The sequence below is a fragment of the Haliaeetus leucocephalus genome, unplaced genomic scaffold (genome assembly GCF_000737465.1).
Source record: "Haliaeetus leucocephalus isolate CR32 unplaced genomic scaffold, Haliaeetus_leucocephalus-4.0 Scaffold848, whole genome shotgun sequence".
In the NCBI taxonomy this organism is placed as follows: Eukaryota; Metazoa; Chordata; class Aves; order Accipitriformes; family Accipitridae; genus Haliaeetus; species Haliaeetus leucocephalus.
In genome coordinates, this window is record NW_010973284.1 from 10,382,618 (window position 1) to 10,396,352 (window position 13,735).

The 13,735-nt window shown below is 45.5% G+C and overlaps 1 protein-coding gene across 2 annotated transcripts in view; it reads right to left on the reverse strand.

The window, feature by feature from the left end:
* SZT2 (seizure threshold 2 homolog (mouse)) overlaps window positions 1-13,649 on the reverse strand; it is a 60,599-nt gene extending 46,950 nt beyond the window's left edge. For both annotated transcript variants that reach the window (XM_010582512.1, XM_010582511.1), the window contains exons 1-9: window positions 13,525-13,649; window positions 13,178-13,351; window positions 12,667-12,837; window positions 10,636-10,767; window positions 8,410-8,569; window positions 7,859-7,965; window positions 7,457-7,667; window positions 6,215-6,385; window positions 605-836 (exon numbers count right to left, since the gene is read on the reverse strand). In XM_010582512.1, coding sequence (XP_010580814.1) covers window positions 605-836; window positions 6,215-6,385; window positions 7,457-7,667; window positions 7,859-7,965; window positions 8,410-8,569; window positions 10,636-10,767; window positions 12,667-12,837; window positions 13,178-13,351; window positions 13,525-13,620 — 1,454 coding nt within the window. In that variant the 5' untranslated portion in view covers window positions 13,621-13,649. The remainder of the gene's footprint in view (window positions 1-604; window positions 837-6,214; window positions 6,386-7,456; window positions 7,668-7,858; window positions 7,966-8,409; window positions 8,570-10,635; window positions 10,768-12,666; window positions 12,838-13,177; window positions 13,352-13,524) is intronic.
* Between the last annotated feature and the right edge of the window lie 86 nt (window positions 13,650-13,735).

Genomic DNA, 13,735 nt, shown 5'->3' on the forward strand with positions numbered 1-13,735 from the left:
ACACACAGCACTCCTGATGTACTGGGAGCCCATCTACACCAACATAACTTTCTAGGGCAATGCTGGGATTCAGTGCCTGATTGCAGATAGCATGTTAAGAGAATTCCAGTTTAACAGCCTAATATATAAGGAGGATGATCAGAGTTGGGAATGAAATGCTAGAAAAGGAATCTGCTGAATAGCGGGGAGTAACAGTTACCCTGGCCAGGAAATGGTTATAACCCACAGGCCGGCCCTTCAGGCCTAGAGACATGAGGTGTTGCTCCCAGTGTGATCATGCAGCACAGCTGCAAGGCTGTGTTGTAAGAACACACCACCTCCATGGGATGGCAGTCAGAGTTAAGATATGCATCACAGGAAGAGGACTGAGGGGCAGCAATACCTTCACCATGAAGCAATCTTACAGACTAGGTCATAGGCCAGTTTGACTCTGCTTCTTGGCTAGACAGCAAGCTTGTTGCCAGTCATGCCTCTTTCTCCGAGCACATTCCTTTGGGACCCTGGGTTGGGATGGCCACCTGCACAACCCATGCCTCAGCATGCCAAGGAAGGAATTTCTTGGTTACATCGGACACTGGAAACTGCTGGGGATAGTCTGGATCACCTCTGCAAGGTGTTCCAGAAGCGCCGGATGACTGTAGTGCGGTACAGACTGGTGATAGGCTTCCTCATGGTGCAACTGATGTCATGCAAGATGTCATAGCTTCCCTCCATCGTCACCTCCACCCATGTGCTGCGCTTTGATGGGTCCAGGGGCCAGGGTGTCACAGCTAAGTACTCTATCCTCATGTTATGCTTCCAAAGCAGCACTAGTTTCACCTCCAGCTGAGACCCACCTGCATGAGAGCAGAGGAATAAGTTCAAGTGCTTGTTTGATACACATCTGAGCTTTCTCCCTCACCAGGGACTCCCAGGTACTGTGAGATTGTTTGATCGCTATGAGGAGGACGAAATAATCCAACAACTGTTTGCTCTAGCTGAAGCCATTCTCTCTCCTGCCCAACAGAGGGAGGCTTTGCTTACACAGTAGTATTTGGTGAACAGTTCTTTAAATGTATATGTAGTATCTACACTAGAGAAGGCAACTGAACTTGGAGGAGGTGCTGACATTTGCAATGGGCTCTCTTCTTCACAGCCTCACTTTTGTTTCCAAGAAAACTGTTACTTTGCACAGATGAGCAGGGCCTTTAAGCCATAAAGTTTTCTCATCTGCGCTCTGCAGAGTTAATCTATCCCATTGCAGAAACATGGACATTTGGACATGATGGGCCCAGATCATAAACAAACTGGAAGGTGAGGCCCAATTCTTGAATTAAACTTCATGTTCTTCCTGCACAGACAGTATTTCATGCAATCTAGAACTTCAAGCATCAAAAGCTTCTCACCATGCTTACTCTCTTCTCTTCCCAAAGTTAAGAATGAATGTTCACCCATTCTTCAAACTGTACTTTTTTACTTTTTTCTTTAAGCGAGCCATTGCATCTCTAGCAAGATTAACACAAACACCTGACAGCAAGCCTCACTGAGCCGGAAGAGCAGAAAACTGTCACACTCCTGCTGACTGTGCATGTGTATTTGTACCGAAACAACCCAGACAAACACGTGACTTTCTATAACAGTGCCATGCTGCTGTTTCAACTGCTCAATCATCTATTCTGATGTCCAGCCTGCTCTATAGTTCACCGGACTTGCACCATTTGTGAGATAAGTGATTGGATGTGCTGGAAACCATCCGAACAGGTCATCAGCCTGGATCCTATGTTTCCTGCAGAGTTGCATTTGCTGCTGTCATAGGCACATCGTGCCATCCTCTTCACAGGCTGATTACACTCCATTTTAAAGCCATCTTGCTTTTTGCTCCCATGGTCCCTGCTGGGAGGCTCCCTCAGAGTACTCTTCCCCCATCAACATTTGGAAGAAACGTCCCAGAGTACGTGCCAAATTCATGCTTGGTTGTTCTTTTGATTAAATTATTTTTCTTCTGAGAAGCTTCATTTCCATAACATTGACAAGGAGTGTGCAGTAGGGGAAGAAATCCTTTCCTAGTTTCAGCTGTTATTGTGCAGGTTAAACCAGGCCATGGTCATCAGCCTATGACAGAATATCCATTCCCCTTAACAGTCCCAGACCTTCCTGCACCTCAAGAATTCATCTTTCCTGAACAAAGATAATCAAAGGTATATACAATATTTCACCTGTATTTGATCTGAGGGATTACTAGGATTTTACTTAAGGTCACTAATATTTTCCACAATGGGTGCTTTGCATTACTATAAATACATTTGCCAGGGTTGTACCAACTGTTGTTTCCATATGAAGATTGTCTAGTTTATCAGAGAGCAAGAATTTATAAATTTGTCTCTTTCCATTTCATACTGTCATGTCACTCTTATTGCTTTAGTGCTCGTCCACTGTTTCCTGCACAATATTTTGGTTCTCATAACAAAGCATTTCTACTTCTTCAACAGCAAACATCAGTAAATTCCTACATTTTTTGCCTAGATCATGAATGAAAATATTTCCTACTTCCACCTGTGTTTCCATTAGTCATCCTGGCTTCACTCCTACGATCCAACACAAGCAAAACTAAAACCAGGCTTAGTTTGAAGTCATATCTACATGAATCTTTAGCTTGTTCTTACTGCAAAGCAATCTATTTCTGGTTCTTGACTTTATAGCTCACAAAAGTTTTTGCTGCTTTGATTTCTTTCATACAGTCCAGCTCTGGTTTTTAGAAAACTCACTTCATCTTCCCAGTTTCTGACACTGAGAACAGCCGTTTTCACTAGCCAGCTCGTGCCCAGCTATTTTTGGTGCTGTATTGATTCACAGGGGAAGATGAGGTTTTGAAAAATGTCCTTCAGGCTCTCCTCAACACACAGCAACACAAAATGGTCAGTGAGAATTTTTTTTTTTTGTTACAGAGGGCAATCCTCTGACATCATCCCAGAAAGAAACAGGAGAAGAGCTGAGCTCCATTACACACCATGGCCCTACAGCTGCTCAGACGCAGCTTCTCTCCCTTCCATACCTTCTAATCCTCCCCCTTTTGCAAGCACTTGTGCATTCCTAACTAACATAGTAGCCTTCTAAATGCCTAAATATCTAAAATCAAATAGTGAGGGTAACCGGGGCACTTATAAATATCACAAACAACCTCTCCAGGCAACTCTAAGCACAAAGCTAGCTATTTACTCTATTTTGCCTTTGGCAAAGTGAAGCAGAAAAGCGACAGTGTCAAAGTCCACAACTGCACTCTTTCCTCTTGCTTCACAGCCAGCTGGCTCCTCAGCAGCTTTAGTCTGCAAGTTTTGGCAAAAGCTTTTGGCAATCCAGGTTAATTAACTGTTCTTTGTTATAAACTTCTCTACAGAATGACCCAGAGAGCCCCGATTAGCCAAACATGCTTTTCCTTAGCAGAGGCAGTGCTGAATGTCTAAATGTCTTGATCTTTTGTAAATTCTACTTTAAGATGTTAGTTCAACCATTTTTCTGATCACAGCCAGCAACTCCCCAGTGCATTTAGCCTTTCCAAAGTGTAAGTAACATTATCTGCTACTATTCCAAAGGCTGGCATAGAAAATACACACTGTATTTTTGATAGCTCAGACATTTAATTTTTAAATTCCTTCTAAAAAAACTCCATCAAAATACACAGAAAGGATTTCTGGCTCAGGGAGCCGCTGAGCTGCAAAGAGCTAGAGAAAGCTCAAAGGGAAGAAAAAAGGAAAGGAGAAAGGAGGTATTGTGTATATTTACCCTATTCTTACTCCTCCCTGTGCACCTGCCTATAACTACTCACCACAGAAGGTAATTCTGATCCAGTGCAGCTGCTCTTCTGCTCTTGTAAAAACGGAAGACCAATCCATTTAGCATTCCAAGGGCTAAAAGGCAGCAGGAAGATAGCTAGAGGGCATGGTGAACTTGTGGTGATATTTCTGATACACTCCTCCAGAGTCCAGGAATTTGCTGCTTTATGATATCCTGAGCCAGAGGTTGCAGCTACACTTTTGTGCAAAAAGGTACAACATGAACTTGTCTGATTGCTTTTTGAATGATTCACACCTGCTACCTCTTCCAGCATTTCTATATAGGGCTTCAGAGTCACCAAGAGCATTTCACCATTGCTGCCAGATTAAAGAAAGGCTCTTTCTCCAGCACTGTCCAAGCTGTAAATGAACTGGTGCACAGAAGGATAAAAGACACAATACTGAGCCCAGCTTGGACAGGAACTGACTTGTCAGACTGTTTCATAGACATTCCTAGACAAGGAGAGTGCAATAGACCTAATCTGCCTGGATATAAGGGAAGTATCTCATGCCACACCTACAGGAGATTAGGGAAAGCAACCTGCAGACATTACTAGAAGAGCTGTCTCAACGGGAACCTTAGCAGATTCTTACTTTTAATAGGAAACTCCTGAAACAAGAAATTACGGATATTCCTGCAAGACCAACTTTAGAAATATCCCATCTAATACGATTGTTAGCAACCCTCCCAAAAAAGCTGGTTTAGATCCATTCAGTTTGTAAGAAGCATCAAGCCAAAAGAACTGCAATTCCCAGTCATCGCACAGGAATAGTGAGCTAGACTGAGATGAACTTAAGAGTACCATTATGTGAAGAATAGCACATTTAGAGACTACTAAACAAACAAACAAAAACCAATAAAACACCCCTAAGGACTCATCAGTTGGAAGCAAAGGTGCGTGAAAGATGCAGGGATTTCTGGACTAACAATGCAATGCAAGCATGGAGAAAGCTCATGTGATTCCTGGTCTATCAGATACGGTATTTTACTTCAGAAGCAGGGAAGTATTAGCATTACTGAACCAGGCACTGATAAAACCACATTTGCAACACTTATCAACTGTTTCAAGAAATATGAGACCAAACTGTGAAAAGCAAACAGTCGAGGGGAAAAAAAAAAAAAAAAAAAGTGCCATTAAGAAGAATAAACAGAAGAGAAAGCCTGCCCTTACAAAAGGAGGTTGAAACATTGACTTGCTTAACCTGCCAAAAGGGAGGTTACGGGGAGAAAGCCATTGTTCTTGAATACATTTGTGCAATGCCAGAGGAGGATAAACTTAATTAACGATAATAAAGTCACACAGGTCTAATTTGATCTGAGCGAGTTTAGAAAGGAAGCTAGAGAAAGAGCAATGAAGCTCTGGGACAATCTTCCAAGCAGAGCAGTGGCATAAGATACTTAAATGGCTTTAAGGCAGACCACAGTAAATTCATAGAAAACATCATATGGCAAGTTTGGAACAATTTTGGAGTTATATCACAGACTTTGATTTTCTGATATAAAACATATTCTGTGTGCTAATATCTCCAAAAGAATAATGAAGACACTGGATCACCATGTGTTGTACACGTTCATGCTGTATTTTAAGAATCCCATCCTCCAGGCTTTCTGCCGATCATTGTGACGGTCAAGAATAAGTTCTTCTCTTGCTTGCAATTCATAACTTGCATTTGGATTTTTTTAACCTCCCCTTCAGTTAAAGCACTACCACTAGTCACAGCTGGAGATGGAAAATTAGGCAGGGTTTACTGGCACTTCTTGGGATACTCAAACCCCTCAAGGTCCCTAGTCAGCAGCTAGTTCCCACACTCCAGGTGCCATGATCTCTAGCAAGTCAGATGAGAGAACAGGACCACTGGATGGTTTTATGTTCTTCTAGTATTGGTCATGGTCCTGACTGATCTGGCATTTTCACCTACCAATATCCTCATTTCCCCCAATTTCTTCCTTTGGAAGACTGCAGTTTGGAGGCATTAAATCTGTTGTACCAAAGGGCTCAACTTTGTGTTAGTATTTTGGAATGCATCTGACAAAGGACTAGAAAGGGATGAAAAAAGGAGAAATATAGAGGAAATCCCAGAAAAGTATAAAACCCCAAGCTCTGTCACTAGGTTGCCTGCAATTGTGGGAACTCATTTCCAAGATACAGAGGGTCACAGTCTGTCTGTCCCTTCCCAGGCACTTATAGACACAGAGGATGAGCCTGGCAAGCGCATTACTGCACAACAATATTGGACAGTCCTGCATCAGGAAATTATTCACAAAAAACAACTTATTTGGAGAAAATGGCTCCTTCCTCCACAATACCAGCCACCCTGCTGAGATGGCAGACCCTGCACTTTTCTCTAAACAGTTGAGAGCAGAGTCCTATCTGAGCCTCCAGCCCCCCACGGAGCACAGTCACCTTTCGTGATGTTGACCTCACGGATGCTGTAGCCCTCGCGCAGCCGGACTGAGACAATGCTCACAAGGTCAGCATGCACCTCCTTCTCTGTGTGCTTCTTCCTCCTCATCGCCAGAGCAGGGTTGCTGCTTGCAGACACCAGATGCTCATTGAACAGTCTGTGCTGGGACACTGCAAACAGCAGAGATGGGGTTTGTAAGGGATCAACTCCCCTGCTCCTCATCCTACAGCAACAGCCCTCCCAAAGTGTTTTACAAAAGCTGCCAGGAACACTCGCTGGCCTGAAGAACAGTACATCCTTCAAGCACAACTTACACCCACTCCTGATTCTGCAACGCAGCAAACAGGTTCACTAGCGTCAAGAGGCCTGAGAGAGGGGCAGGGTGGGGTGCCAAGCCTTGCTTCCTCTGGGACAGCCTTTGTGACAAGGCATGCACTGGAGTTACACATTTAGCCTAGACAGGCAGAAACTGCACAGCTGTTGCAACAGTTGCACAGCAAGCTTTTGGGATTTACCCCTTTCCCTGGAAAACCCTGAATTCCCAGGTGCTTTCTAAAAGATATCAGGATGTGGAAGCCTTGAGTTTAAACCACTAACACCTGATCTTTTTAAGATTTAACATTTCCAAGTCCCAGGCCAGCTCTCTTCAAACTTGTCACTGTATGTGGCTTCTGCTGCCAAGTTACAGAAAGTGCAGATGGTACCAGCTTATCGCCAGGGCATGAAAGGGTGTTGCCATGTTTTACTGGTAACTAATCTCTCCTGGCATACTCTCAGTCACTAACATTCACAAAATAAGAACAACCAAGAGAGACATTTGAGACGGTCGTCAGGGGTCTAGTTTTTCAATCCAAACTGCCATCTGCAAGCCCAATTAGGACAAGCTCTCTAGAACATCCCCATCTGCAAGCTAGCCAGTGTGCAGGAAAGGTTGGACGAGAGCTTCTCACCCCCTCCAAGTTCCAACACAGCAGGCCTAACTGCAGTTTGCTGAGTGAAGTCCACAGAAAGGGGAACAGTGAAAAATGGGACATTAGTTTTTCCTGATCCACCCAATTCCTGGAACCAGGAGGGGAGTCACAGATGAGGCTGCATGGCCCACTAGTGCCCAGAGCCTACAAGAGGAATGGCCCAGAGGGGACAAGGGAGAGCATCAGCATAATAAGGCCTGGGGGAGTCACCCCAAAGACAGGTGCTGTAAGACATCCATCTGCTGGAAGGAAGACATGCACGTTCCTCACCGCAGTAGTATTCTGGATTCAGGGACTCCCCAGTACGCAGAAAGGAGTATAGCAGAAATGCCTTGTGATACACATTCAGATCCAGGCTCAGGGGATCCAGCTCAGGGCACGTGGAGAGGTAAGCACCAAAAGTGGCCATGGCAATGAATTTCATCAGTTCCACATTGGGAACGTGGCCAAAGCTGCAATCGTACGAGTAGACACCGCCCACCTACGGGATGGATGAAGAAGGTACTTGAAAGAGTACAGCAGTGCTGAGGACAAGGCAGAGGAATAGTACAGGCCTCAAACAGGCAGTGAAGTCCCCCCTTCCCCTCTGGAGGTCAATGCCACCGACAGCAACCCACCTTCCTCCCTCTGGCAGGCAGCAGCCCCGACACTCCCCGCTAATGGCAGACATACCTGTACAAAGGAGCAGGCCACTGTGCCACTGCGGAGCTGGTTGAGTAAAGTCTCACACACAGCCACATCAGGGACACTAGTCACACCATCCGTAATTATTATTATACCTGTAAACAAGGCAGTATCTTAGTGCACCTTCCATCTCAAACAGCTACCACCCTCCCAGTATATCCACCAGAGAGAAAATTTAGGCAGGGCAAAAGTAGAAAGGAAAATCCTGGCATTGGTTTAGAGCTTCTGAGGCACTATGGTGCTGGCAAACTTCCTAACTAGGTACAGCAAAACACTGAGGCAGGGCACAGCTCTGCACACCCTGGGTTGTCCTGAGCAAGTGTCACAGCTGTGCTTCCTCACAAACTCCCTAACGCTGACACATAGCATGTGGCGCAGCGTTGTTCTCTCCATTCCCACCACCACAATTTGCCCAGAGTGCAGAGCAAAAGCTGCTGTTGAAATTTCATCCCCTATAAAATTAATCTCAGCCTAAAGCAGGAGGAATACAACCCTTCGCAAACAACTAGGCAAACCTTAACCCAGAGGATGAAGCCAACCTGCGCTGGAGTTGGAGGGCAGCAGCTGCAGTGCTAGGATCCCCTGCCGGACCATGCTGACAAGGCCAACATCGGCAGTGACAACAGACACGCTGGGCTTCCTCCCAGATGACTCCTGCACGTCACTAGGGCTCTCTTGGCTCAGGGGTGACAAATCCACCTGGAAAAGTAAAAAAACCCCACGAGGCCCCATGGGGCAGACTTCAGCCTAGCTCTAGTTCTCACTCTCCCAAACAGCCTTCAGTCTAGCAGCCCCATGGTACCACAGCCCTGGAGCACTTCAGCAGACTCCACTTCTAGCTTTAATTTCCAGATGTTCTCAGAGTCCTGGTCACTTAGGCCCCTTAGAACAGCTGGGCAAGGCTGCTTGGGGGTGAAAGAAAGGGACAACATGCCCAGAGCTTTATTATAAACTGATTTCTCACAGAAGAGGAAAGATGAGACACTTTGGGGTCACTTAAGCTCCTCTGCAGAGCAAAGCAGTTCCCACTTAAAGAGATGGTGAATAACTCTTCTTCTCCTTGCCATTTAGTAGAAGCTGCAGCTATTCAGCAGCTACTCAAGTAAAACTCAGAAACACTGTGGAGGCAGATAGCTGTATCTCACTTATGAAGCACTGCAGCAGAGGGGGTAAGAAGCTTCATAAGGACAAAGTCTAGCGCCTATACATTTAAGTATGTTCAAACAGCACTCATTACGCAACACTGATATAAGCAAATGCAGGCAGGCTTCTCCTGCATCTTCTATGAAAAATATCCCCCAGGCAAAGACTAAAATTTGTATAATTACACTGGTGAGGAACCTACTGCATTCATAATCACCTCTTCTCCAGAAGGCTCTGGCAGTTCACCCCTGTAATAAACTATTGCTTCATTTTTACTGCTAATACAGAGAATGGGCGAGACCCTTCCCTGCAAACCTAAGGATGATTGGAGCTGGGAAAAGAAAATTAGAACTAACTAAACTTTTATTCTGCACAAATGGGAGCAGTCTGTGGCTGTGAGCAAAAAACCTGACTATCCATCACTTTAATTTGCCAGATGCCTAAATTCAGACACTTGTTGACAATGATACAGCTACTACAACTTCAAAAGTAAAAAAAGTTTCAGTCCCTGCCCTTCCCCTGGGGCCTCCCACCTCCACCCCACAGCCTGTGGCAGGACTCGCCAGTCCCTCTGGCCTCCTAGTGCGTCTCTTTCCCCCATTTGCATGGAAGAAGTTATAGGGTAGTTTAGCACGAGAGAAATAATGCAGCAAGCAGGAATGAATACAAGGCACTACAAAAACACCAGCTGGACACACTCGTAAAGGTATTTACTTCCTGCAATCTTCTTTCTGTTCCAGGACTGACAGTCATAGCATTCAAAGATATAAATTTCAGCCAGAATATGAGATTTGTAGCACTTCAGATATGCAACTGCAATAGATCACCAGTAACCTCTTGCTCATCTGATTTTGAGACTTTTTTTTTTCTTTTTGCCCAAACTTTAATAACTAATGCTAAATAAGGACTAAATAACCTCAGACAGGCCAATAATGCCTTTGCAGGAAGCATGCCCATAGATACAATTGTGACTGCCGCGTGAACTTGGCAGTAACACAATGTAACCTTCCCATTCTTCATTTCCAAGATCAGGAGAGATGATCTTGATGAGAAATCCATAGACATTCTGAATCCCTACAGGGTCTCACTTTTAATTTCATCCTAATTTCAGCTGTATTTTATAGTGATATCAATAACTTGCTGATACCTATATCCATGGCTACTAACCAGTATCTGCCACAGATTTCAAGGAGTATTAGAAACCACACCAGCTATTTATTCAGTTTCATGGTCAGTTTTCATGGTAACAAAGAAATATTTTCATTCAAGAAACGTAACAAGGGCCAAGGGGATATTCAGAGCTGTTTACAAATTAATGATACAGGCATAATCACCTCTCCCACCACCTTCTTCAGAGAGAAAGCACATTCTACAGTTTGTCCCGTGATGTAAAAGTCAGCTGCTTTATTGCACAATAATCGTGGGGAAGGTAACCATTCTCATCAGTCCTTCCTCAGTGTTCACGTCTCATTACTGGATCCCACAAAGTTATCTTACAAACTACTTAGCTGTTCCTTCTCCAGACCTATACCACTGTACCTCTTGCCACCCCACCCCAGAGCAGCCTCAGAGTACAAACCTCCAGGGAGCCAAGAGATGGCAACCACCTCTGCCCTCCTTACCTGCGGTTTGGGTTCATACTGTTGCTGGAGCATCTCTGCCACTTTGTTCTCAAAGGCACATAGCTGTGTGTAAACTTGGTGCAGAAAGGCCTCTCGCTTCGTCTCATCCAGCTGACAACCCTGGAATAGTACCTGGCCCAAGGACACACATAAATCATCAAGTTAACATTTTGTAGTACCAGCCCCCAAAACAGTACACAGAAACACAGTTCTGCACAGTGAAGTTCAGACACATCCCTGACAAAGTACAGGTACACCACAGGCCTCTTCTCACTATTACTGCTCAGGGCCAACTGCCTGTGAGCAATGGTGTCTTGTGCCATCTGCAGTGCACTCTGCAGCAGATGCTCACATCACTCTTTGGGAAATCTCCTTCTTGGGCAAGAAATTTCTGCTTCATTTGCCTTCTTCCACAATAAGCAGTTGTCTGGAGAAAGCAATGTGGGATCCTTGTTAGAAGCCATTAACTCCAGTCTGATGTTTCTAAGGAAGGCCTGTTTGTTCTAATCTAACACACCTATAGACTGATCCAATTATCTTCCAGTAAGTGGGTGGATAAAGGAACAGCAAATTGAAATAAAGAAAAGAAAAAATTAGACTGGACATCAGAAAAGAGGCTGAGCGATGTGACAAAGTGAGCCTGCCACCACAGAAACTCCCCAAGCTGATAGGCATGACACTTTACAGAGGCCACCATTGTACAGACAATCCCTGTCCACAACCAGGATGCAAAGAAGATGCAATGTGTGGACAAAGAACTCAACAGATGGGTCAGATGCTATATGTTATCCACATTCCCTAAACCTCAGATGGGCAAGACCTAATAGTGACATAGGAAAAGTAAATTATTACAATATAGACAGGCTTTCCTGGATGAGTGATATACATACATGCCTTTTCCTCCATAAAAGGAACACAAAGCTTATCCAGTTGTACCCAGAGATTACAGTTCCTGGCCTCATACAATAAATGGGTCTTTAGAGAGATCAAAAGAAGAAAAACGTAGCAACTTCAGAGTGCTCAGTTTAGCACTTTACTCTAAATAGTGAAGATACTGAGGCAAAGCATGATGGTGTCTGCAGGATAGCTGGACAAGATGACACACAAAACATCACCAGCAAATGGAGAAATTCCTGCTACATTTACTTTGGTACAACCTAAGAATGGACCAAAGAGAGGGCCACGCTCTTCAGGCACTATACAGACCATTAAAGGCTGCAGCCTTGCAGCTGCAGGCTTGGGCACAGGCGGGCTGGGGAGAGAGAGGGAGGGAACAAGCATAGACTAACAGGTTCCTCCTGCTACCCCCCACTTTCCCTGGTATTAGCAAAGGGATGAAATACACCATTACAAATGTGCAAATAATGTGAAAACACTGTGAGAGGTGGAAGGGATCAAGGATAAACTTCAAAAACCACACTGGCACCATAAACCAGATTTCAGTTTAATAAACAGACCTGTCCTGGCTCAAGTAAAATCTCACTGATAATCAAAATACTGGGGCCAGCTGCTCTCTCCAGCAAGGAGAAACATATTCATACCAGTGCAAAAAGAGAGCAAGGTTTGTAGGAAGAGGCAATTATCTTTGAATAAACTACTGCTACACAGTTGGAGCAGGCAGACAAGCTTTTGGGCACACCAGCTCTTCTTGAATGCTTCAAGCTAATTATAACAGGCCCAAAAGAATTAGTCAACAGAAATTTAAAAAAAACAAACAACAAAACAACAACAACCACACATTCAACATGAGGGAAATATTCCCTGTTGCCCAACTCTGAGACCATGCCTGCGGGCAGTGTTCTCTGCTAGGCCCTGCTCCCTCAGGGGAAACCTCCACTTCCTGCCCAGAAAGAAGTTGCTCACATCCACTTCTCCACTGCACCAGGCTGCACATTTTAATGAGACAAGCCTGCAGCACCACAGATAACAGAACCCAGCTACCACATGCCCCTGCTTTCCTCTGTGTTCAGGGGAAGCCCACAGTGAGCTGCTCACGTGCTGAGCCGTGCCAGGGGAGAGATTGAACTTTACCTGATGGGACTGCAGGCCAATGATGGAGGAATACGCCTGGATGGTGACAAAGATCTCTGGTTGGTAGATAATGTCTGAACCAGGGATACGAAAGGGTCTTAACAATCCCACCAAGCATCGGGAAAGGGCATGAAACACTTCATCAAAAATTATCTCCCCTGTTGAGTCATCCTACAGAAAAAGAGAAAAGGAACAGCTTTTTCATCTTCTAGGAGTTTCAGTCTCATTGCTGGTTCCCCCACCATGCAGAGCCAACAGCAAAGATCCTCCTACAATGGCAGGTGGGTTAAAATGACAGTTCCTCATAAACAAAAGTCACACATTGAGCATTCAGCAGAGAAAAAGGATCTGCCATTAAGCCGCCTAGCTAGGAGCACTGCATGCTCCTGGGAAAAGCAAGACTTCTGCAAAAGTTGAGACTAACACAGAGAGGAATGAGCCTTCTCAGCAAACAGAAACGGGTCCAGCCTTTTAATGCACAACACCCCAAAGAGGCAGTTTCAGCACTTACCACAATCCCTGTGGAAGGGCTCAGATCAAGTTCAATCACAAATCGGTACTGGCGGGCCAGGAAGGTGACCCGTGTAGAGGGCACAAGGAGATAGGGCCTGGGCTGGACGGGCTCATCCGGCTGCCACCCATTAGGCAGGATGCTGAGAACATCAAGTTCGTTTTCCGACTTTACCTACAAGAACAAGTAAACAGTACGTGAGCGAACGTCAAGCCAAGCCAAAGGAAGAATCAGAGAAAGGAACAGGGTTAAAATCTTCTGCAGGGTCCAGCTGCTCCTGAGTGGCACAGAACCAGCTTGCCACACCAGGCCGTGGTGACACCATCCAGCCCTGGGCATCGACTCACCAGCTCCGGCTCGGGCACAGCCCAGATGACCTGATGGAGTCTGCTGAGGACCCAGGCGAGGCGCACGTTGCGGGAAATGCGATAATCTTTCTTCATCAGGAGGAAGACGTGCCCGGCCTCCTCCACCTGCGGCGGGAGCACAGCGGCCCAGGTCACCCCGGGGCTCGGCGGGCACCCCCGCAGGGCACCCCCGCCGGCCGGCCCCCCCCCC